The 24,576-nt window shown below is 50.3% G+C and overlaps 9 protein-coding genes across 9 annotated transcripts; 5 read left to right on the forward strand and 4 right to left on the reverse strand.

The window, feature by feature from the left end:
* Positions 1-202: 202 nt before the first annotated feature.
* STE50_2 (Adaptor for signal transduction) lies at positions 203-2,506 on the forward strand (the record flags this gene model as incomplete). The annotated part of the gene is made up of 5 exons (XM_036778287.1): positions 203-263; positions 323-469; positions 524-959; positions 1,021-1,438; positions 2,051-2,506. The coding sequence occupies 5 exons, from the start codon at positions 203-205 to the stop codon at positions 2,504-2,506; spliced, it is 1,518 nt and encodes a 505-aa protein (XP_036629715.1).
* Positions 2,507-2,703: 197 nt separating this feature from the next.
* ARG3 (ornithine carbamoyltransferase) lies at positions 2,704-3,976 on the reverse strand (the record flags this gene model as incomplete). Its single annotated transcript, XM_036778288.1, has 4 exons — positions 2,704-2,800; positions 2,857-2,930; positions 2,986-3,552; positions 3,608-3,976. The coding sequence occupies 4 exons, from the start codon at positions 3,974-3,976 to the stop codon at positions 2,704-2,706; spliced, it is 1,107 nt and encodes a 368-aa protein (XP_036629716.1).
* A 1,643-nt stretch (positions 3,977-5,619) lies between these two features.
* Positions 5,620-8,601, forward strand: PC9H_008781 (uncharacterized protein; the record flags this gene model as incomplete). The annotated part of the gene is made up of 1 exon (XM_036778289.1): positions 5,620-8,601. The coding sequence occupies one exon, from the start codon at positions 5,620-5,622 to the stop codon at positions 8,599-8,601; it is 2,982 nt and encodes a 993-aa protein (XP_036629717.1).
* A 2,208-nt stretch (positions 8,602-10,809) lies between these two features.
* On the forward strand, positions 10,810-11,127 carry PC9H_008782 (uncharacterized protein; the record flags this gene model as incomplete). Its single annotated transcript, XM_036778290.1, has 1 exon — positions 10,810-11,127. One exon carries the CDS (start codon positions 10,810-10,812, stop codon positions 11,125-11,127), a length of 318 nt encoding a protein of 105 aa, XP_036629718.1.
* Positions 11,128-12,863: 1,736 nt separating this feature from the next.
* On the forward strand, positions 12,864-14,906 carry PC9H_008783 (uncharacterized protein; the record flags this gene model as incomplete). Its single annotated transcript, XM_036778291.1, has 16 exons — positions 12,864-13,042; positions 13,096-13,263; positions 13,316-13,332; positions 13,403-13,441; positions 13,496-13,584; positions 13,640-13,653; positions 13,711-13,741; positions 13,790-13,842; positions 13,906-13,960; positions 14,019-14,026; positions 14,084-14,159; positions 14,218-14,229; positions 14,288-14,401; positions 14,455-14,532; positions 14,585-14,671; positions 14,724-14,906. 16 exons carry the CDS (start codon positions 12,864-12,866, stop codon positions 14,904-14,906), a joined length of 1,203 nt encoding a protein of 400 aa, XP_036629719.1.
* Positions 14,907-15,286: 380 nt separating this feature from the next.
* Positions 15,287-16,541, reverse strand: PC9H_008784 (uncharacterized protein; the record flags this gene model as incomplete). Its single annotated transcript, XM_036778292.1, has 5 exons — positions 15,287-15,525; positions 15,699-15,909; positions 15,969-16,264; positions 16,318-16,357; positions 16,431-16,541. 5 exons carry the CDS (start codon positions 16,539-16,541, stop codon positions 15,287-15,289), a joined length of 897 nt encoding a protein of 298 aa, XP_036629720.1.
* Positions 16,542-16,906: 365 nt separating this feature from the next.
* On the forward strand, positions 16,907-18,316 carry GPI8 (glycosylphosphatidylinositol anchor biosynthesis; the record flags this gene model as incomplete). Its single annotated transcript, XM_036778293.1, has 6 exons — positions 16,907-17,089; positions 17,146-17,168; positions 17,224-17,429; positions 17,477-17,769; positions 17,821-17,931; positions 17,981-18,316. 6 exons carry the CDS (start codon positions 16,907-16,909, stop codon positions 18,314-18,316), a joined length of 1,152 nt encoding a protein of 383 aa, XP_036629721.1.
* A 303-nt stretch (positions 18,317-18,619) lies between these two features.
* PC9H_008786 (uncharacterized protein) lies at positions 18,620-20,203 on the reverse strand (the record flags this gene model as incomplete). The annotated part of the gene is made up of 1 exon (XM_036778294.1): positions 18,620-20,203. The coding sequence occupies one exon, from the start codon at positions 20,201-20,203 to the stop codon at positions 18,620-18,622; it is 1,584 nt and encodes a 527-aa protein (XP_036629722.1).
* Positions 20,204-21,524: 1,321 nt separating this feature from the next.
* PC9H_008787 (uncharacterized protein) lies at positions 21,525-23,857 on the reverse strand (the record flags this gene model as incomplete). Its single annotated transcript, XM_036778295.1, has 21 exons — positions 21,525-21,713; positions 21,772-21,858; positions 21,906-21,983; positions 22,040-22,153; positions 22,220-22,228; positions 22,291-22,407; positions 22,479-22,533; positions 22,588-22,624; positions 22,680-22,695; positions 22,754-22,798; positions 22,857-22,945; positions 22,993-23,031; positions 23,082-23,098; positions 23,148-23,189; positions 23,239-23,300; positions 23,354-23,366; positions 23,424-23,484; positions 23,537-23,615; positions 23,671-23,733; positions 23,780-23,796; positions 23,845-23,857. The coding sequence occupies 21 exons, from the start codon at positions 23,855-23,857 to the stop codon at positions 21,525-21,527; spliced, it is 1,242 nt and encodes a 413-aa protein (XP_036629723.1).
* Positions 23,858-24,576: the final 719 nt, after the last annotated feature.

Consider the following 24,576-nt stretch of genomic DNA (forward strand, 5'->3'; position numbering starts at 1 on the left):
AGTGCCGCTGTTCGCTGGTACAGTCATGCGGAGAGCGTGGAGGCCCACTGGAGGGAAGGCGTCAAGCAGGCGCCAATAACCATGAGAATTTAGAAAGCGGTGATACTACACACCGCAAATTACCGAACCTAAACTGCTGGGGTATTAAAGCTCGAGGATCTGCGAAAACCCATCACCCCGCCCGCATTACTAGCAATTAACCATGTCCGAAACTCAAGGACCGCTCGGAGCGCCGGGGACCCTAATCGAGCGCGAAGATCCAGGTATGACGTCCAAATCCTGACGAAGAGTGAGTCGGGCCTCTTAATGCTACCCTCTCTAGTCAACAACTTTAGTGATGCTGATGACTGGCGCAATCTCGGCATTTCTATGCAAGCTCCGACTTGGGAGGTTTTGTCGATTGCTCTGAGAAATCAAAGCAGTCGTAATTGGAAGGACTATGTTGTGTTTATACGCTATGGTTCTGCGGGTAAGCAGATTTCGTCAATCAGGTTATGGCGGGCAATTAATGATCCCTACTCAGAGAATCGTATTGAGCGTTGTCTGTCGTGGGATGAGAGACCGCTCGCGAAATTCATGAAGCTGAAGGATGCTGGAAAGGATCCGGTTTTCGTACTCAAAGGTGCCGAAAGCCTCCCATCACCCATCGCCATCGCCCGGCAGAAAATCGCCACACGTAGCGCAGGATCTCACGCAGACAACGATATCGATCACCCTCGTATCTCTCTTCTCAACGACACGTCTCTCGGATCGTCAGGCGAACGCACGATGGGTCAGGGGTCAAGCGTAAGCTCAACTACGACGGAAAATACACTGATCGTTGGTGCTGGGGACCAGTATGAATTCTGTCACAGCCATGGGTCGGCTTTCTCCACTAGCACTGCAGTAGAGATCCTCTCATACGCGGTGGCTGTATACCCCTACTCGGCAGAGCAGGGCGACGAGCTCAATGTCGCTGTGTACGTCCCCCTCACCTCTAGATATCTCCTCACCAACCCACTGATCGGGATTCTGATGTAGAGGAGATACTTTCGTCGTTTCGTCTCGAGATAGCGGCTGGCTTGTCGTCCAGCGCGATCCCACAGGGTCTGGAACTACGGCTGACTCCGAATTATCTGTGAAAGGGCGCATACCTAAGGGATGTGTACTCGAAACAAACATGCCGGTGGCGTCTGCAATAGCCGAAGCAACCGCGCCAGACCCGAATCGCCCACAGATATCAGCTAGCAATGGTCCTGCTTCCCCGCGAATTGCCGCGCCCATTCTCTCGCGGAGCATCCTCACGACTAGTGCTCAAGGTATCGCATCCATGGACTACCAGAGGAATGGTGACTGGGAGATAGATTTGTCCTCAGGCGATGCCCTGAGAGTCTTCAAGCGCCACGCCCATTGGTTGTATGTAGTCAAAACGGATGGTGGTGGCCGTGGCTGGGTGCCGGTGTGTCTCTTCACTCTACGACTATCCGCATTCTAATTTTTAACTACCTTTTAGTCGTGGGTCGTTGGGAAGGTCACTGCAGTTCCTCTCGATATCGCTACGTAGCCCAGCTGATGCCCGTCTTGCCATGTTGTTGCCCAACAACAATGATCTGCTAATGCATTCATCAACCCAGGGCGAAACAAAAGTACAGATCCCTCATCGCTTCTGTGGCTCAGTTGGCTAGAGCGTTGGTCTCATACGGTAGTATGATCACATCCTGATGTGAGCAATCCAAAGGTCGCAAGTTCGAGCCTTGCCAGGAGCAGTGAACCGTTAGAATAGTTTTTTTTTGCTCTAGAATTGTTATTAGAGCATCGACTGGCTTCTGAAGAGTGCCAACATGGCAGGTCTTTGCTAGCGAGGATTGAGAAGATCCGACCTTGAACCATTTTTGCAGACTCTCGTTGCAGAAGGTCAGGATGCGGCATGGTGTACGCAACTTGAAGGGAGTCCACATACGTGACTTGTGAATCCAATCAAACGGTAGGACTTATCATGATCTAGGCATATATGAATAGTGACATATGTAGGCCATTTGATCCTGAACATATCTGTCTTTTGGTTATTCAGGTCAAAAACCGGGTGGCCCCTTCGTCAGCCGGTGTGAAGCACCTTACCGCTCCTTTCATCACAGCTGATGGTGCTTCACCACGAAAAAAACCACCACATATTGCTCTGCTCATGGACCTCGGCACCACTTCAGCATTTGGCAACTCCACTAGCCCGCGCTTCATGATCGATTTTAAGGCCGAACCTCCACTAGTCAAGAAGGCCGCCATGAAGGACGCAAATACCTCTTCAGCGGCTTCCATCCGAGACCATTACTTCTCTTCGTCTTATCCTGAGCACGATCGATGGACAGTTCAAATTGGAGGGCATAGAATGGAGGAGTACCATATCGTGGCTAAGTATGCCCCGGATTTGCTTAAACAGTACATTTGGGATGAAGACACGGGACTGGTCTTGCAAGAGTACGAAACAAGGCTTGTGAAGGAAACTGATCCGTTGGGGAACATCGAGGATTAAAAACGGTCTCTTACCCGTCGTGCGGCCCTTGACCCAAGTGCTGACCTACGAAGCAGAAAACCCAAATATTTAGGATCGGTTTGAGTATGTAAGCTATATCTCCATTCGACTTTGTAGTTCGGTGCCCAATGTCAGTTCAGTCGGCAAGTACTGGAATATACGATACATATGTAGTCAAGCACACATTAGAATGAAGTTTACTTTTGGTTTGTGCGCTTGATCATCAAGGGACGATCAAGAGCGTATGCAGGAGTTATTTTGTCTGAGTGAAGATTCCACTTTCCGAACAGGAGACTAAAGCAGGTCAGCAAGTCTTCGTCGAAAAGCGCAGGAGCAACTGTTCTACTCACTCAAAGAGGGACATGATGGTCCATTTTCGGTTGTCAGCTTCAGGGAATACCAGCGACCTCGGGCCATAGAAGACCTATGCGTACGATGAAATTAGTGCATCCCTGACTGAATGTGCAGTGAAACCGAACCTCGTCGTCAACCTCGTGAGGCTTCCGCGGCAGGCAGTGCAGGAACTTCCAGTCGGGGTTAGCACCGCCGTCCTTGCAGAGTTGTTCCGTGACTTGATATCCTTGGAAATCCCTCAGCCTTTCCTCCTTCTCCGCCTCCTGGCCCATTGATATAAACGTATCCGTGACAACGACATCAGCGCCATGAACCGCTTCCTTGGGGTCAGCCCCCCACCAAATCTTCTTGTCACACTCCAGCTCCACTACACGGTCCCAAACAGCCTTCGGCGCACGGTACCGTTCATTCTCAGGGCTCGCGATGCGTAGCGAATGCCCGAATCGCGGATAGGTCACTAGCATGTCGTGCAACACATTTGCCGAGTCGCCTACGTACGCGACTGTGAGAGGGCGGAGCTCTGGGAGCGCGGTCCACCGCTTGTCGTCGATGGACTTGTATTCCGTGACATTGTTTGGGCTAAAAAGATGCGCGTGCTCGTGCAGTGTCAGTAGGTCTGCCAGTATCTGGGTTGGGTGCCACAAGGAGGACAGCGCGTTCAAAACGGGCACAGGCGAGTACTTGGCTAGTTCCTACCCAGAGACGGTATCAGTTCCAGAAACGAGGGAAAACGGGCTAAGGACGGACCTCAATCTCGCTGTGATCACCGACCCTCGCGAAGATACCCTGGCACATTCCCCCAATAACCCTTGCAGTATCCCTTGGGCTCTCGTTGACGCCCAGCTGGATGTCTTCCTTGCCTAAAAACAGAGCTTGTCCCCCGAGGAGTGTCGCGGCTGTTTCGGCACTGACGCGTGTCCGAGTGCTTCGCTTTGAGAACAGCAGAGCGACAGTCTTTTTGTCCAGTGACTGCGAGGGCTTTTGTTTCCACAGTTTGCCAGGCTGCAGCCACGGAAGTGAGATTTGCTTCAGGTAATGCGAATGAACAAGAATACGATGAATTTGAGGAGCGGAAAGGTCCGCAAGAGTCATCAAGTGGGGAACTGCGGCTGCCATGGTCGAGTCCTGGATATTTGAGTTGCTGGAACGTCGAAGTTACTGTCGAATGGGACAGAACTGAGAAAAGCAACAAGTGGTCAAATTAGCGCCGGTCCACTGTTGTCCGGCGTCCGCCCAATTGCCTCCAGTTCATTGAATATCCCATTCGCACATAACCGAGTCCTGCACCGTGCGTACTTTTCATTGCTGCTGGCAGACAGTTTATCGCGACCGCGGATAGTCGTGTGTGCAGTCGAGGCGCGGTCGAGCACATATTATCTCGCGAAACGAAGGAAAAGGTTCCGTAGGTCAGTTACCAGTCCATCCATCTCGTCCATTTATACTGTGATCCCTACTGCGATAGGAGGGAGAGCTACTTCCTAGAAATGCGTTCTACGTGATCAGCACAGGCTGGTTACTAGGTAAACTTAAGTATATCATGAGTGGGGGGGCCTTCCTTGAACTATTCTGTAGTGTCGCGGCTTTCACAGTGGCAGTCCAACCTTGTAGGTTGATCCTTTCCCAAGTGGCAATCCTTCCCTACGACTGCAGGCGAGCCTGATCCTTCCTTGACTAGCCTTTATGACATTACAAACTGTCATCACGCGACGTACGTCTAGGTACATGTACGTCGCCATACCTCCCTCACAGGATCACCTCTTAGTTTATGTCAACTCCCTATTGGCCAGGTTGGTTGTCTCCTCTCTTCTCTTGGCGCCCCTGAACCCAAGTACTCCCTAGTTTGAGCACCAGGGTGGATTTCGCCTGAACGGCGTTCTTTTCAACCATTACGCCGCTTTCGTCGTAGACACTGGGTTTGAGCGTCGTCCGGTGTCTCTAACTAACCCACTGACGTCCGATGGCATTCGGCCTCTCCAAGCAGTCAATTTTACAACGCAGAGGTTTCAAGCGATACCAACGGAGTCAAGCAAAACCCTGACGGTGTGCAGCGTCGTGCTGTAGATGCTGTAAGCTCCCATTGTGAGCGTTCCCTTGCTGAAAGTTTGTTCCTAGCGGCACAGTGGTATTGAACCATCATTTCTACATTTCGGCCGCGCCGACCGCCACGGTAGTCGCTAAATTACACTAGATCCGAAAACGAGTTGACTTCACAGCGATGTTCTCTGGTCACTTTAGTAAGAGTACTACCTCCACCAAGGCTTCGAAACATTTCACCTTTGGTTGAGTCATCCCCATCTGTAAGTACATTTCAACAGATAGACGCCTGAATATTGATGATTTACTTTGGATACGGCCTTGCTGGTGCTGGTAATGTACGTATGGCCGATCCGACCAACCAACAGCAGTTCATCAGTATGCAATGCCCACATGGTTTGTCTCGGGCTACCTATGAGGGGGAAATCAGTCCCGGCGGATGCATATTGAATCCGATCTTTTTGGAGAAGGCTTGCCGCCACTATGCGAGGTGCGTGTGGCAGAAAGAACAGCCATTGTTGGTAGCATCTCGTGGCCTACCATATGCTCTGAAGGAAGCAAAAAAAATTCGTGATACGTGCTTGGAACTCAGCGTTATAAGTTGGTTCCATGATTGTCCTCGACTTCACCACCTTCCTGATCGACTCCCCGTACGCCTGTCTATCTCTTGATATTCAACGGGAATGCTGACTATCAGAATGGTTGACTAGCTCGCTAAAGAACAGATGCCCCTTTCATCAAGCAGTCAATTCGCTCCCGGGCCTTGGGGGGCATACAAGGAAATCGCCTCGCAATTTCCCAACGCTACCGCAATTATCGATGACACCACAGGGCTTGTCTTGAGTTATGACGGGTTGACGGATGCTGCCATGAAGCTTGGCAAACGAATCACCGACACATTCGCCACAGTGCCCGGGGAGCCGGTTGGCATCATGATGGATAGATGCGTAGGGCAAATCATCTCACAGCTAGCGATTCTCTACATCAGCGGCTCCTGCGTTCCCATTGACCCCAGTCTTCATGTCCAAACCCGCGAAGCTATGTTAGATCGTCTGGGGATACGCTGTGTCCTCACCGTCGATGAAAAGAGCATGCAAGTAAACCTTCGAGAACCACCCACAATCTTCTCTGCCCAAGGGGCGCATTCTTCGACCGAAAATTGCTCCCATATCCTTCATACCTCTGGATCCACGGGTGCTCCCAAGGCTATTCGATTGCCAGGGAAGGGGGTACTTCGCCACGCGGGGAACAGCCTTTTCCCACTCAAGCCTGGCGACTTCATCGCTCACCTCTGCTCTCCATTTTTCGACATATCGATTCTCGAAGTTTGGAGTGCACTCCTTTCAGGCGCTACTGTCGTCGTGTTCTCCCCTGACAAAGTTCGCGACCCTCTTGGCATGGATTCGTCTTTCAAGTGCCGTAATATACACGTGTCCTTCATGCCTACGGCCCTATTCAACGCCATTGCCATTGCCAAACCTACAGCATTCAGCACCTTGCGGAAGATTGTCATAGGTGGTGAACCAGCTAACGCTGCCGCTATCGAACGTGTGCTCAGGGTTTCTCCCTCATCCTTCGCATTGTACAACGCATATGGCCCAACGGAATGCTCTGTACTTGTTTTGGTCCATAAAGTTAGCTTAGAGGAAGCTTTATCTGGCCGCATTGCTATAGGCACTCCATACGACCCTACAACTACTGTCCGGGTTATCAGCAGCCGCGGAGTTGACGTGAATGGTGTCGAGAAGGGGGAGCTTTACCTTGCGAGCAGCGGGTTAGCTATAGACTATTGGAAGATGGACGACCTCAATGCGGAGAAGTTTGTCTGGCAGGACGGTCGAAGATGGTACAAGACAGGAGATGAGGTGTGGTGGAGAGATGGGAAGGTCGGTGGAATTTTGGAATATGCTGGAAGGCAGGACAACCAAGTCAAACTTCGAGGCTATCGCTTCGAGCTAGAAGAGGTGGAGGTCGCCATTTTGGCGAGTGGATTGGCAGATGCCGCTGTGGCATTCGTTTTGCGACCAGTCGAAACTGCCCCCCTGCTAATCGCTTGCGTAGTTCCAAAATCCGGCATGCGTGCCACGTCAAAGCAAATTCAGCATCATTTAGGAACTCGACTGCCAGTATACATGGTGCCTCGTATCAGGTTATGCGATAGCCTCCCTCTCACACGAACTGGGAAGGTCGATAGGCGTGCGCTGGAAGCTACATATATGACCGCTGTTCACAAGTGTACTGCTTTGCACGAAGCGTCCGCAGCCGACCCCGTTGCCTTGATGAAGAGTATCTGGCAAGCCACCCTTGCGATTCCATTCGACATCGGTATCGATGATGATTTCTTCGACCTTGGTGGAAACTCCATCTCAGCCTCGAGTGTTCTACATCGTTATCGTCGTGCATCTGGAAACGAGATCCCCGTCCACGCCATCTACCAGCACCCCACTATCCGGGGTTTGGTATCAGCTGATCAAATCCGAAACATATCCATGACAGAAACCCTGCTGCGCGACTCGCGGCTCGCAGATGACATATGCCCTCAGGTTACAACAAATTATCGAACTGAGGCTAAGCATGTGTTCCTCACCGGCGCGACTGGTTTCTTGGGAGCCTACGTCCTTAATGATCTCCTCAAAATCCGGTCAGTTGACACAGTCATATGCCTGGTCAGGGCCCCAAGCGACGCCATAGCTCGTCTCCGAATCCAACATGCGCTGGAACGCTACGATCTCTGGAACGCGTGCTCGCCTGTCGCCTCTAAGATCTCCGCCTTCGCGGGTTCCTTGCAAGACGAACAGTTTGGTTTAAGCACCGAGGCCTACAACAAGGCACTCAACACGGATATCATATATCACCTAGGTGCGCAGGTGAAATACATAGAGCCGTATTCTGCGCATAGGCCAGCCAATGTTATTGGGACATTGAATGTCATTCGCCTTGCCGCCCTAGGCCGTTCAAAGACCCTTCATTACGTCTCGAGTATCTCTTCCTATGGGCCCGTCGGCATGACCCACCCCAACCTCTACCTACCGGAAGACGCTCCGCTTCTCCCACATGTCAGGGATTTGGACCACGATATTGGTTATGCCCAAAGTCAATGGGTGGCTGAGGAGATGGTTCGCCGAGCAATGGGCCGTGGTATTCCTGCTTCAGTTTATCGGCCTGGGCATATATTGGGCGACTACCATCGAGGAATTGGAAACAACGATGACTTTGTTGCTCGACTGGTCCACGGGTGCAAGATGATCGGGGCCTGCCCTCGGTTACCAGATCAAAGCAAATTTTTCATCCCCGTCGACCACTGCTCTGCAATGCTACTCCGCCTCTCGCACAACCCCGAGGCACTCGGCGGATGCTACAACCTAATTCCTCCTGCAGGGATGCAGCCCGACCAAGTAGATGTTGCCAAATTCTTCGCCATCTTACGGTCCCTCGGTCTCAAGATGGAAGAATTACCCTATAAAGAGTGGGTGGAGCGGTTGGAGAACTCTAGTGGGAATAACACGCTCCTCCCACTCCTCCCAGTACTGAAGGCACCAACCACCGAGGGGTCATCTTTCTGGGAATTGTACGAACACGTACCCACTTACGAAACGTTGAAAACCGAACGAGCGTTGCGTGGGGGCCCGGGACACCTGCTGTTCCCTGACTTGGATGAGGCGTACTTCGGAAGGTGCCTCAGAGTATGGGCCCAACTTTGGCGTTGAACAGAACTTTCTTGCTCACTACTAGATGCGCTGTATCATCCAAATTTTAAATTTCACTTTCAAATCCTAAGTATAAGATGTTTGTAAGGGGCGTGAGAATTGAGATGAGATGCTACACTGATGTTGCATGCACCCCTCAAGCGCAGCACCGACGTCCGTTACCACTCTACGGACACGACCTCCTCAACACAGAGGACAGAGAATTCCATCATGATAAACAACAGGAGCTTCAGGATATAGTAAAGAATGAGCTACGCAACGCCACCTTCGAGGCAAGTTGAGTCGTTTATCCTTACTTTATGAGTTATCTGACACTCTGTCACAGATCTGTCAGTACCTGATCATTCTGATTCCCTAATGAAAAAGAGTAATGAAGCTTGAAGGCTCAAGGCAGCAATGGATGAAGAATCATGTCAACACTGAAGGAATCACCAAACCGTGCGAAGTATTTACTTCCAGGTTTATCCATCTCCTTCATCGAAAAACGGAACCAATCAACGAAGACCCCGTGAATGAGCCAAAATACAAGGAATCGGAACCTCGTGAACTGTAACAAGAATACAAGGATCACCCATGCCGCCCGTAACAACGGCCCTTGTACGACACCTCTATAAATGAGGGCACTTCTCTAGAAACACCGAAGAACCATGACTGACGAGCAAGAGAAGGAGAATCTACCCAAAGCTTTCTCAGCGCTTGTGATCATCGTAAGTTCGAAGACGACTTTCTCTTGCCTCCGGATCGCGAGTACGCGATGCCATTACTGACGACGCGAAATCCCACAGTCCACATGCAATGCCGCAATTGTTATGGCCTACTTGTCCTTTATGCGTGATTACTTCGATTACACCGTCCACTCCGACCCCGAATCGAGTTATCCCCTCCACTTCGCTACGGTAACAGGTGTTGTATCCCTGATACTCAACTCCACAACAGCCTTCATCGCCGGGACAAGCGCAGCTCTGATGGCCTACCACCACGGCTCCGCAAGATGCAGTGTACCCTTCTTCCGTATGCGGCTCCTCGTCTGCCTAATAGCGCAAATTGGCGCAGCGCCGGCACTCATCGCATGCTTTACGGTTTTCCTTCTCAAGTGCAATATGGTGGCGGGGTTGTTATCGATGGTATTCCTTTGTGTTGCTCTTTGTTTCTCCTTGAGCGTGATGCATGTAGACGGTGGTTCGTTCTTATTGTTCCTGAGGGACCTGTACATGTCATCCGCATCTTCATAGCTCGTGTATAATTCATTCATATAGGCCAGATGTTAGTAACGGCTACATGCTTAGGCCATTTGCGCAGTTACCAGTCGACTTTCGCGATCTCGAACACACGCTCGCTACTTTTCCACCAAGTTATTTATCCTGTTTTGGGCATCGCATCTGAGTTCCGACTTGCCCGCCGGTTGGTCGAATCTTAAACGAGGGTTGGTCGTGATAATCACACAGACGCCCTTTGTTTGCTTTCGCGAGGGCTGTTGCTTGGGGTTCTGTATCGATCCTGATCGATGATCGACTCACGCATAGATCGGTGTTTGTGGCCTTGTTTGTGGCCTCCAAGCTTCAACGTTCAACTTCGCTTCAACTGCCCCCTCACACCCCCTCACACTTTCGACAAGCGACAAGCACACCGTCCTTCGGCAAATTTTACAGTCACATCCATACTGTCATAGCTACGGGGATGACTAGGCATGACTACGGGTGACCACAAGACACGTTGTTGTTAGCTCCAGACCCTGGAATCATCGTCATCCCAGTCAATGTCTGTTGACTCTTCGAGCTCCTCTGCGGTAATGGAGCACCATCAGTGGTTGTTCCGATGGGTATGCTGAGAGCTTTGCGTTCCTCGAGGAAGTCTTTGACAGCCTGAAGTGGTTTCGTGTTGCTGAGCTCGCATCCAGAGAGATAAAGTGTTTCAAGTAGGGGCAGAGGAAGCTCCGTGGATGATGATTTCATCAGAGGCCCTAAGTATCGGATGGATATGTTCCTCAAGTGAAGGGAGCGCACTTGCGTGAAGTGGTGGTATAGAGTGGTGAATTGTGCCTGCGACATGTTCTCAAAGCCTTCTATTATTTGCAAGAACATGTCGCTGAGCCATATGGAGGGCCCTGGTGTTCTTCGATGTCCAACATGAGGTCAAGGTGATGCTGCTGAATAGATAGTCATCTGGAATGCACCGTTATACCAGCTACCCAACTCGACTTTGTCAACCATGAGAGGACCTATTTGCAAAGCAACGGAACACCTTGAGGAAAGCTGGCAAATCTGGTTGTCCCAAGAATTCGTCGTCGTGAAGAAAACGAACACGAGCACTGAGTGGATATTCAATGTTGGTGATGATGGCGAAGCCTTCGAGCTTGTCGAAATCAATGGATATTCGATTGAGATTAGGAAGCAGGATGGGAATGCTTCGTTGCGTGGGGGAATCGACTATGACGAGGCCTTCGGATATCAAGGTCCTCTAACTTCGGAGTATGCTGGAGCGAAGAGAGGACAAGTGAACTTGGTTGGATTCCGTGGCACGATATAGACAGATGTGTTAGATGAGGCAATGGGGGGAGCTGTGAAGTTATTTGTATGTTGGTGAGGTCAAGCTGGCGAAGGGAGGGCATCCCTCGACCCAGAATATCAGGTGGCAGAGAAAGGCATTCCGCGGAGGGGTTTTCAATCCCTAGTCGAAGATCCTCGAGCATGGGTGAGCTCTTGCCCCCATTCAAGCGCAGAAAATGAAGTAGCTCGTTTGCGGGTAATAAGAGATAAAGTCTCTGAATCCGACCAACTTCTGCCATGACGGCCCCGGCGACGTGGAGGTGTGATTCCGTGTAATAGCGCAAATGCTCGCAACTTACTTGTAGAGGGACAGACTGGGAACGACCCAGCGACCTCAAAGCAGGATCGGTTCGGGAAAAGTCAATGGAACTCCACATACGAGGCGATGCAAGCAAGATTTGGCGCCATTGGCGGCACACCCTGATGATACTGGTGCTGCAAAATGATGAATATAGGTTTTCACCAATAGTGATCCTTCCGCGATAACCTGTGTTGCGCCACTTTGTGCAGAGCAATCTCTTTGTCGATGATACGCTGAGCCTCAGTCGCCTCCATCGTTTGTGTAAAACTTAGGGAGCATCAATGACATGAACATAACTTACTTAGGCTCGCAGTATGGATTAGCATCATTCCCACAATCAGGAGGATTTATTTCCACAATCAATGTCAGTCTAGGTTTACTTCAACATTTATGCCTTTATGAATGTTACTTATAGCAAATGTCTGCGCTGTTTTCCTCTAAGCGTACTGGTGGGTCATAAAATATTCTCAACAGCTTCATTCACCGCAAATTGACAAGCTCTTGCAAGTACACGCGTCGCGCGTAGTATAACTTAAACCAATTCCAAAATGGTCCACCCTTCGTGCGATCTTCAGCTTCAGAGACAAACTCTCGACGGACCGCTATATCTATTCTAGCCTGATGCTCATCTGATCGGCTCGTGCACCTGCTTTGGTTGTATGCATGGTCGGACCCCGAGCTCGATGGCTTCCCAACCTTTTCTTTTCTTGCAAAGACTAACGACTGTCTTGTTTCTGAGTATACTGCTGCCCCACTTCTCCTCGCTGCACCCGACGTTCATCAGACGCTGGCGGCACATATTCGGGAGAATCTCTTGAACATTCCAAAAGGACGTCCTAGTTCTTACGGCTTGGATCATGCGCCTCTCCATGCCTGCTTCTCGTTCATATGCCATGAGCTCACATTGTCTGCCGACTTGCTTCCCTAGCTCCACCCACACATATTTAAGACCTTCGCTGAAGGTCTCACCATCGATCCAACCTCTGGCTTTATGATGAACCGTTCTATACCAACATTGACATTCGTGCTTGCTGTATTTTTTCTTACACCAACGCTCGCTTTGCAAAACGGGGTTGGAAAGCTTCCTAGTACGTATTTGCTCCGTATGGGTCCATTTACAAGCTTACGTTTCAACGGTCCTCAGCATTGGGATATAACAGTAAGGCCTTCCCTGAGTCCTTGATCTGAACGACATTCATATACAGCTGCCAGCGTGGTATGCCTACCAGGTACTTACAGTATTCCTGTACACCGTCGCGAAGCTCAAACGGACGCTCAATTAGTGCAACATTGATGAAGACCTCATTCTCACCGACGCGAAATTGATAAAGTCTTTCGGGCTTCTGGTATTGTGCACCATCTCAGATCATATGGCACCACGGTAACAATGGATATCCAGGACGCCGGATACAATTATGTCAATCTTGATGATTGTTATGCAGAGCGAAACCGTAGCGCAAGTGGGGACATCATTGAAGGTAAAAATGCATTTCCAAAGCGATCGCGGAGATTATCCCTTACCAAAGGCCGCAGATCAAGTTCGGTTCAGAAGCGGGATGAAGAATTTGACCGATAATCTCCATGCTCTGGGATTGTAAGCGTTCTTCCGGTAACGAAGGATACCTTCGACTCACATTCCATCAATAGCAAAACAGGCATCGTGCGGTATCAATACATCTCGACTAACGTCCATACTAATCCCACTCACCAGTACAGCGACTCGGGTTGGTTTACTTGCGCTGGATACCCGGGATCGTTCCAGAACGAACTCCGTGATGCTCGCACATTCCAGGATTGGGGCTTCGACTATTTGAAGTACGTACTTTACGAGGATTCCCTGGTAGTTGTTGCTAATAGTTTGAACAAGGTACGATAACTGTGCAAGTTCGTTGTCTGCCCATCGTTGACCTGAAGTTCGAATGAAATAACCTAACTTCTCCCAATTCGGTTGTAGTTCCATATGACAGGATCATCCGAGAAGGCATCGTTGGAAGTAAGTTGTTGCCTCGACCCTTGTCCTCCGCGTGCTTATTGGTGACTCCTTTAGAGTATGAGCGAATGGCTGATGCCCTCGAGGAGTTGTCGGCGACCTCGGGACATCATCCTTTTACGTTCGCCCTGTGTCAGTGGGGTTGGGTTGAGTGTTTCTCTCACTTACACAGCTTGCTCAAGCTGATACCAGGGGCAATAGAACCAGGTGTGGCAGTAAGTGCACGTTCCGATTGCCTGAAAGGTGTTTGGATTGACCGCCTTGAAACACAGATGGGGAAAGCAGTTTGGTCACAGCTGGAGAGTAAGTTGATATCGCCTCCCGACATAACTGGTCACTGACCACACGAAGACAACGAATGATATCGCCCCGCATTGGGATGCCTTGGCAAATGTCATCAATTTGTGGGTGCCTCCTCCGTCCTTCGCGCAGTGTTTTATATGCCGCGCTTCTCACATAATATATAGCAACTCCTTCATCACACAAGCAACGGACTTCTACGGCCACAACGATCTAGACATAGTAAGTAACACATAGTATCTGCGGACCAGGCGTGTCAGCTGAATCATTATGTTACTAGCTCCAACTGTGGGTTTAAATAACGAGGTTTCAACATTTTACTCACACTTTGGGCGGCTCGCGCAGTGGAAATGGGGACCTCACGTTTGATGAGGCGAAATCACACTTCACGGCATGGGCGTTGATGAAATCTCCCTTATTAGTACGCCAGTGTTCCCTCATTATGCCCATTGCCATGCAGTTCACGCTTCTCTGTGCAGATCAGCGTCAATGTCAGTGCACAGATATCAGTCAGCATATGCGTTCTGACATATTCGGCCTAAATCTTAGATGTCCACCATCACCAACGAGACGCTGGAAATCCTGACGAACAGAGAAATCCTAGCCATAAACCAGGATCCGGTAGTGGGCACCAGCATCTCGCCCTTCAGATGGGGAATAAACGTACGGTCGCTTCGTTCGATCAATACGCGCACATGCTTACACTCGGAGAGTAGCCTGACTGGACGAGCAACAGCAGCTTCCCCGCGCAATACTGGAGTGGCCAGTCACAGAATGGCACGGTTTTCATGCTGGTTTGTCACTCCTTGAAACAGTTGTTCACTGATATCTCACCTAGACGCGTAGTTGAACACGCTGAACGAGCCATCGGACCTGACATTCAATCTTACTGAGTCGCCCTGGATTCGTGCAGGGCGCGCGTACTCTGTGAGGGTGAGCCTCGGTGTTTTTCTTCTAAACCGCGGAAACAAATGCGGCCCCATAGGACCTTTGGACCCACACCGACAACGGGACTGCAGTGCGGAATTTCACCGCTCACGCAGTTCCACCCCATGGCGTTGCCGCCCTCTTATTGAAGGATGTTGGTGACGAGCCCGCGGGGCTCTTCCCAGAGTGCAGTGTTTGGATTCAGTGCACAGACAAAAACGGTACTCGAGTTGGTGGGTAAGTTAGAGGTGACCGAAGCTTTGAGCAATGTGGCAAGTGTTCGCCTAGCAGGTAGCCTGTTCATGAATGTGTATCCAAGGAATCGTCCTTTTGACCCATAGTAAGAGGTGCTCTTCGTCTACATTGCTCTTCCAATCATGAGATTTGATGCGCACGAAGGGCCAAGAAAGAGTGGTCTGGCGGGTTAGTATGCACCGCTGGTGTCTGCGGGAAAGTGCCTCTGAAACAGCGAATATGATAGCTTGAAGCTTGAGCCACTGCACTGATTTTGTACCCATTGAATAAAGCCGAGGCCTCTTTGGCCTGCGGAACCGCCAAGTAGCATGTAGTTACGGACAGTACAACTTAGAGGACATGAACTACAACACAAACAAGACTAGTTTACTTCCAGCGACCGTTACCCTTGTCGTAAGGCAACTCACGAGCAGAACCGTACGCTGCCGTTGATCTGCTGACGCCCGCACCGGGGCCAAAGCGGCTCCTCCTACCGCCGCCGAGGACAGTAGCAGCTTTATCCCGTTCTTGGAGTTTTGCTGGAGGAGCAGTTGTCGTGAATTCAATACGCGATCGCTTGCCAGATGACTCTGCCTGCTGTTCTGACCGGGCCTTCTGGACCTCGGCTTGAGGAGTAGACGTTTGAAGCCGAAGGTGTTGTAGCAAAGGGTATAGACCCGTAAACGCATAAGATTGTTCGCGTAAGAGACGAAGACAGCCACAAATCAGGCCGTTCGGATGATTGAAGAGATTCCATGCATGAACAGGATTCGGCAAATAAGTGAGAACATGAACGTACCGATTTTGTCTGCAAACCATTCATCACGGACAGCTTCGGGGTCCCATATATCCTTTGGAAAGTTGGTAGTCCGTTCGTCTACGTCCACAAACTCGACAAGTTTTGCATACAAGTGAGGGTTGCGGAATGTTCGGTTTGACATCAGAGAATCATTGAAATGCTTCGGATTCTTTGAATCACGTTTTAAAGCATGAAATTGTGCAAGTTTGGCCTATAAAGGTGGGATCATTTAAGGACCAAATCGAACAGACTGGCAAGCAAGAGACTAACTTCAATAGTGGCATTACAGGGTTCCGTGGATGGCGGCGGAATGCCAAAGTCCTCAGAACCAGGAATGGGTGGCGGCTTCAAAAGTGCGCGAATCTGGCTCAGCTCGTCGGGGGCATCATCTGAGGGTGGATCACCCTGCGTAGGCAGGGGTGTGGAACTAGAACTATGGGGGATGTAATCTTCCAACTGATTTTGGTCATTTTCAACCTCCTCCTCTAGCGTTCGAGTTCTTGCATGAGCTTTGGATGAAGCAGGTGGTTTTCGAATTATTATTTGGGATTTTATGTTCCGCCGCGCTGCACTCTTTGGTTAGCAGGAGATTCGTGAGCTTTTCAAATACGATACGCACTATCTGAAGGAACAGTGAAGCTTCCCTTCAGCGACTTATCCTGTCCGAGACGGAACAACAGCCAGCACACAGGGAAACGGATGCAATTTGGAGAGAACAGCAATGGATCTCACATTTGGGGTGCTCCGAGAGGAAGAGGCTCTTGGCTCTTGTTCAGAGTCGCTTAAATCATCGTCGTACGCAACAAGGCCTTCAGACTGTAAGATCCCGTGGATATTTGACATTGAAAACGACTCACCTCGCATCGTTCTGTCGTGGTGGTGTGAAGTAAAAGAACGTGCTGGGCGTTAATGCTTGCGCTGACTGTGTGAAGATATTTGTTACCGTGAGACAAACATTCAATTGAATGAAGAGTATTTGACGTTCAGCTTAATCGAATTGAAACATCCTGAATCTGTGTGAGGGCGAGGCCATTTATATGGAGTTCGAGTAATTAAGTTAACAGCTTTGTGCGCCGTACGCTAGCACTGCTGGGAATATATAGCCCCTGGGGCTCCCTAGACCCCCTGAGAACCCGGTCTCGTGATGCAGCGCCTGACCGAATTTGGCGCCCGTATCACCTCGTCGCTACATTCAGTCTCGTCGTTTCATGCTCTTTGCAGCTCTCCTCTTCCTTCTTTGTTTCTTTGACTTGGCCTCGGGAATAAACGCGCACAATGTGTCGCAGGACGAGATATTGCAGAATTTCTACAGCCAAGGGAACAACCCGCAAGGCCACACAAATAACTGGGCTGTGCTCGTATGCGCTTCCCGTTATTGGTTCAACTACCGAGTGAGCAGCGCAAGTTCAAAGAAGTGTCCATTGATGCTGAACTTGAGTCCCAATAGCACATGGCGAATGCGTTAGGAATGTGAGCTCGAAGGAGTGGGAATTTCATGAGGTCGTCCTGATCAAGAATTCGCCAGGTACCGAACCGTCAAACGCCTGGGTATCCCGGACTCAAACATCATCCTCATGCTAGCAGACGATGCTGCCTGCAACCCGAGGAACAAATTTGCTGGTTGTGTCTATGCGAACAAGGGCCGTCATTTGGATCTGTATGGCGACAATATCGAAGTGGATTACCGGGGAAACGAGGTAACAGTTGAGAACTTTATTCGAGTCTTGACTGGTGCGTTCATACCCAATTATCAACCAATCTGCTCACTCTGTCCCCAGGTCGTGTCGCTCCTTCGATGCCGCGTTCGAAGCGTCTTCTTACCGATGCCAACTCGAATATATTCGTCTACATGACCGGCCACGGTGGCAATGAATTCCTGAAATTCCAAGACAACGAAGAGATCAGTGCCTTCGACATTGCCGACGCATTTGAACAGATGTATCAGAAGAAACGGTATAACGAGATATTCTTCATGATCGATACATGTCAAGCGAATACCATGTACTCCAAATTCTACTCGCCGAATGTCCTGGCAACAGGGTCATCGGTCTTGGGTGAGAACTCGTACTCCGTAAGCGCAGCCATCGTCTCTTGTCTGTACACACTGAAACACGTATGTTAGCACGAGAACGACTACGACATTGGTGTGGCCGTAATAGACAGATACACGCACTACGTCTTGAACTTTCTCGAAGGTGTGAACAAGACGAGCCAGACAACGATGCAAGACCTAGTAAGCACTCCCTAACTAGAATGGAATGTTCTAATCGAGTTATACACAGTTCAACTCGTATGACGTTGACAAGATTGGGTCACACCCGGGAGTCCGCAGCGATCTGTTCAAGCGGCGTGTGGACGAAGCGCTCATAACCGACTTCTTCGGAGGAGTGGCTCAGGTACAACTGGACGCCACAGATGACGCCTCGAGGAGGGCCTTTGTCCCTGCCGACAGTTCATTATCACCGTCGGACGAAAGAACTGCAATTAGGCCCGATCTACCAGCAGCGCCATATCAACTTATCGAGACACAACAGCCCGAAAGTCTTTTGCGTCGTGTACAAACATGGAGTGCCTTGTGTATTGTTGGTTTCCTTTGTATGATTTGCTTGAAGTCTTGATCTACATAAGAGCGTTTCATTTATGTATGTCTATGTGAGGTTGAGCAAACTCACAGCGAGTAGATGATGAAAAGGGAGCGTAGGGCGTCGGTAATGCGTCGGTGATAATATATATATATGCTGACCATAGCAAGATTGATGGATTATGGATTATGGAGATAAAGAAGAGGATGGCGGGTAGTGCTACATTGTCTATGTATATGCATGGGAAGAGAAGAACTAGAATGAATGATGGTGCGATATCGGTAATGAAGGGGGCAATGGGATAGGAGAAAGACTGATGCATTGAAAGTCGAGATTATGCTAAATGGAGAACGCGAGAAGCTTGATGCCAGCAGCGATGAATACTGCGCGAGCCATATCACTGATGCCACATTCTTCGCCTTCGTCTTCAGACATCTCCACATATATACGCTCCAAAGAAGATGATCCAGCGTCGCTGCGGGACGTGATAACGTCAGACAGCATGTCAAAGTCGACTCGCTCGAAGTCGATGGTGAGTTCTGCGAGTTCGGGACAGGGGATGCTAACGGCAGGTTCTGCCGAGAATTCGACTGTCTGCGGCTTCAGCGAGGAGAGAAGGGTGGACCCTTCTGCATTTGAAAGATGGAGTGATTGAAGGGACGCGCAGCAAGATAGGAAATATGTGACAGCTGTTCGGAGAGCCGAGATACCGTTGAATTGGAGAGTTTTGATGCGAGACAGTGGGAAGGGATGTTCAAGTATGTCGTCGTTGCTAGACAGCGCTTCTTCATGCGTAGATGGGGTATGTCCGAGCCACTCTATCAGTCGGGTGGCATCCTGCGCTGTCGAGGGATTTATGGTCCGTGACACATCTTCAATTGACAAGTTCTTTAGTCGGGGAAACGAAAACTGAGAGAGAAGGTCGATCGCGTAATCAAGGTCAACGAAGCCGAATGAGAAATGCGTAAGCTTGAGAAGCTGTATAGGAGGATAGTGAACCGCCACTGGTTCTTCTTCTTCTTCTTCTTCTCCTGGTACCCCGGCTGATGCTCGTGTTGGAAGAGGTGGCCGTGGCCCCCAGCCAAGCACCGAAAGCTTGACTAGATCCGGACAAGCTGCGAGGATACCCTTGAACTGGGTGAATGACGGCATGACATCGCTGGCGTGATACTTGACCTCCAGCTCCGTTAGCCCTTTTAGCGCCGAGACAGACCAATCGACGTGAACGCCAGCCAAAGATACCACGCGAAGATTGCCTGCCGTGGTGCCACCAAAGACAGGTATATGGGTCCTCAGTTCGACAGGGCTGAAGGTCTGTCCCTTCGCCGCGAAGTACGCATTGCACCTTGATAATTTGAGAGTGTGGAGGAGGGGGACGGATGCAACATCGCGAGTCCGTTCGAGGAAGATAAAGATAGGCAGCCATGTATCAGAAAGCAGTTCAAAATGCTGCCATCGATTTATATTTGGAATCAAGAGGTCGAGCACATGCTGCATGGCTTCCCCGGCGGACGACTGGGAGTCTTCATCCCAATTCCAAGCGGGGTCACGCAAGTCCAACAGCAGGTCAAGCGGTTGGGTTTTGGATCGGAAGAGCCATGCATCAATGCGTTGTCGTTGAGTAGTCGTATATGGGTACGTGACGGTGATGGCAGTCCATAGCAATGACGTAGAGAGCGCAATCCTGCGCCAGCGAGAGCAAACTTGGGAAACAATTAACGGAGATGCTAACGTATCGGAACGTTCGTGAGAGTCGTGAGTGGCGCATGCGAAGATAAGCGAAAGGACTTCCGCTGGAAGGCGCTGCGCAGTGGAAGGGCGGTGAAACAAGGCGAGCGACCTCGAGATTCGCCGGACACGCGCTAGCTGGCCGATGAAGAGGTACTCCAACAACCTTGCCGATATGGTGGTTGTATTGGACATGGAGCAGCCTGTCGACAGATCAGCAGCGAAAGCGATGCGCTTGCAGGAGGGCAGCATACCAACCACAGCAAATCACCAAGGGGTCTGGGGTCAGAAGGCGCATTAACTTCGTGCTTATATATATCCGATCACTTCAATTTCTATCGCGTTACCATCGAAGCCTACCGTGGGCGAGAGTGGGCGGCGGATAGCGCGGTGGATTCCGTGATTCTGAGGTGTCACATATACGGCCACAGACGAAGACGCAAATAGGGGCGTCAAAAGTACAAGGCCAGGTCGCCGGGTTTGGAAGGCGCCCGCCTCGTGTCTGTCACATCGTGAAGTGCCTGAAAGGCATATATGAGATCTTGCAGCTGGTGGGTCCAAGTTGAAAGCAAAAAATAAAGGGTTGCGCGTAGTTCAGGACTGCAGGAGCGACTATTTGCATTGTTTCGAAATTCGCCCCTTCGAGCTTTCAGAATCCGAAGGACGAAGTACTGCTGTACTGCTGCGATTAACCGTGAACTTGGCAACACTACTACCAAACGGCATCCAAGCCTGAAGCCTGTGCGGCATGCGCTGACATGCGTCAAGCTGACGGCGTCCCACAATCCACGGATGGTAAATTGGACCCACAAACTCGCAAGCTTAGTCGAAAGGGTCCTGCGGGGTTGAATTAAGCGTTCAGATCACTGGCTTGGTGGAATATACCTACAACAAACCCCTTAAACCCCGGCAGCGACACATACATGGACGTGCAACAGAAGCTAACGATAGGTCAGCGTTAACATATCGTTAGAAGTCTATGGGTATAATTATCTTTGATACCCACAGGACACGAGTTTGACTCGACCTTTCCAACACGAAACGTAGTCTACCTGTGGGAAGGATTCACAGGACGGTTCCCGAGGAAGAACACCTGTTCGGGAAATTGACTCGTGCCTGTGACAGCGCTTACGCACGCACCAATGGTGGAAGCAGAGGACCGAGTATCTGAACGTCATGGAGTCAAAGAGAAAGACGCCTGAGGCACCTTGTAATGCTTCGAGACATCATTCGTTTTGAAGTTTGAGCTGATTGATTGTGGGGCCAGGCATGATGAAGTTAGAAGACGAGGGACTTTGGACGGACTCTGACGACGGCACTCACGTCAGAGAGTTCGTTAATTGAAGTACAATGGTATGTAAGCATAACGAGCACCAATCGATAATTAATCATGAGGGCTGCGAAATGGCTACCTGCGGACCCGCAACAATCGTCCTATTGGGGTAGAATTGTGAATCAATCGCAGGGGAAAGGCATCTCGATATGTGGGCTCACTTGGTAACCAGCCCAGACCATATCAGAGTTCTCGTTCAATCAAGGTACCATTCTTGTCCATACACCAATCGGGTTGTGCGCAAGGTGGCTGCGTTCCCTCCGGCTCATCACCCGCGTCCCTCAAGAGAAGAGCCACAACGCCATGGGCTGGAACGCCATGGATAGTGACGTTACGTACCGCCGTACCATTGTCTGTATGCGTCCAAAGATCCTAGGTCACCCATTTATCATTCTATTTCCGATATCCAGGAGAGAACCGTCCAACTTACTCTCATAGCGTATTGCCTGCCCGCCCGGATCCAAGGTGATTCAGTTAGTGTAAAGAACATATCAGCGGGTTCATCAAGCACGTTGAGCTAGAACCCGGGTTGGCGCGCGCTGACAAGTAGATCATGTAGCTCACCAGCATAAACACCGTCCCATTCTCCGTCGTTCCGCTCCAATATTGGGCGGGATACCGGCCATCGAATGTCCAATCTGGCTGGAAGGAAATGGCAATGAGTGGGGGAAGGACGGGCACAATCGAGAGAAACATACGTTAACGCCCCATCTGAAGGGTGTTATCGCGGTGCCCACGACCTTGTCTTGATTAATTGCTATGATCTCCTTATTCGTCAGAATCTCGACGCTCTTTTTTGTGACGGCATTAAGCTGTGCCCCCATCAATAGTGTCAGCGCTTCTCAGCTGGATTTGAACGGAGGGAGGAATGAACGAACATCAGTTCCCTAAACAGAAAGAGCGTCCGGTCAGGCAAAACTAGCGATAATAAATCAAAATTGATGATCACAATGAGGAGGGGCGACTTCATCAAAGCCCATGCCGTGAAGTGAGACTTCGATTCTTCGTATGTGAGGTTTCCATTCCCGCTAGGAAGAGGAGTGAGCATTTCAGTGGGCGGATATGTCTAACAATAGCTACACTTCAAGCTAAGACAAGTCAGATGATTGTTGGAAGGCAAAGACAGTGAATTACTACCATATCCATGTCATTGTGTCCGTAGAAATCGGACGCCCATGATATGAAGGAGTTCCTGGGTGGTAGTCAGAGAATACCATAGCAGCTGATGATACAGAATAGGACGCACCGATTTATGATGCTGGCGATGGAATCCCACCGAGGTTCTTTGGAGAGCGGTGTGATGATCAATTAGCTAAGTATGTTTTGGGCACCACCAACCAATGTCGCCTGTTGTCTATGAAACACTGCAATCAGCCCACAAGAAGTGGCTTCACATGATAACCTATCCTTACGCGCCAGCTCTGCCCCATATCCCTTGCCCAGAGCCATGGTTGCGCCTAGAAGTTCAAACGCACATGGGAGCGTGACCGGAGAGCGACAACAGTCGTAACTGACCTTTCCCCATTCACAAAGCGAGAAAATGACGGGCGCCTTTCCTGTTTCCTGGGCAAGATCCTTAATAGCTTGAGCCATGCGGCCGTATTCTAGTGAAACGGGTCAGAAGCCATTGTCGCGACCTTGATCTACGCACTTCCCACAATACCCTCCCGCACAATTTCGTCGAAAGGAACTGGATAAAACATGGAAGCTTCAGCGGCATCCCCGGAGTGTTCGCCCTACCTGCGCAGTTGTCATATCTTGGCGGACGATCAGTAAGGCCCATATAAGGGTTTGACGAAAACGCACTTGAGAAACTCGAAGCCCCAGTCTTGAAAGAGTTTGATATCCCTGAGTAGAGATGCCAACACGCCCGACACAAAGCTGATAGGCCACGTACCTTCTTTCGTTCTGGAAAGAACCGGGGTAGCCTGCACAGGTGTACCACCCAGCATCGCTGTACTATGGACATCAATCGTAAGTTGTGTGCATGGTTGTCTGGGGAAGAAGTGTACTATGCCGGATTTCCTACGTGGCACGACCCAATGAACGGTAGTGGGAGATTGCAAGGGGCACTCCACTTACAGTCCGAGAGTGCGGATAAAATCTGTTAGATTCCTCATGCCTGAAGGAAACCGAACAGGGTCTGGAACACGCTCAGTATGAGTAGCTGTTACAGACCTGAGGATGATTCGCACCAGCAACTATGTCCCCATCTTTGTTCCGCTGCTTCTCTGAGTAGCAATCGTCGATATTGACGAATTCATATCCAAAATCCTTGCGTCGCAAAATCAAGGCAAACGGCTTCACATCCCTGTTGGATTGTACTTACGGTAAGACCAAGAGTCTTCATCCGTACAGCGGCTGCTGCGACAACCGTTTCGTTTATCTCGCACTAGCTTCCGTAAGCTTGGGATTGAATACATGATAGTGTTTCTTACATGGAACGCATTCCAAGCTACGCGTTGGGTTAAATTAGGCGACTATACGTCTCATGGGCACGTACTGTTGTAGCCCATATCTTGCGTGGAACGGGTGAGTGTCAGCGTGCAGGAACATGTGAAGGAATGGAGGACGGCAGACAAGGTAAACGGCCGACAGGGTTGATGCTATTCTTCATATGCGGTGATTCAAGGAACGATGGAGGATGGACAGTCAACCCCACAACGACCAAGGCCACGAATAAAACAAGACTGTTTGTGCGTAGGTGTACACCCTTTCTCTTGCCTACAAATTCGAGTTGATGAGTTCAGTGTGCGCGCCCAATATGCATGAAATGGTTTGCACCATGGCGTTGGTCGTAGAGCGCTGTCACCTTCATAATGCGACGCCAAGGATGAGAGTCGAAAGCCCTATATACGAGAATACAGCGGATCGAGAGCATCACGGGACTCGGGCCTCATCTGACAAGTCCCACGCTGGAACTTGGGTGTCACCATGATGCTCCCGCTCGAGCTGATCATCAACATAGTCACGTTTCTCGACGATCTCCCAGCACCCAAGGAGGAATGGGAGGATCATAGCTGGCCTGACACCAATTGTTGGCGTCGCATCTCGCCTTCGCTCTTCGCCTGCTCGCTCGTATGCAACACATGGAGCCACATCTGCCGGCCGCTCATTTTCCACTCCATTCGCATAGCGTGCACCAGGGATACAATGCCCGACGCCTTTCTCTTCCTCCATTCCACAGCACCTCACCTCTGCCCACTCATTCTCAATCTTCGTCTGTCCTTCCGCG

This window comes from Pleurotus ostreatus, assembly GCF_014466165.1.
Source record: "Pleurotus ostreatus strain PC9 chromosome Unknown scaffold_6, whole genome shotgun sequence".
NCBI lineage: Eukaryota > Fungi > Basidiomycota > Agaricomycetes > Agaricales > Pleurotaceae > Pleurotus > Pleurotus ostreatus.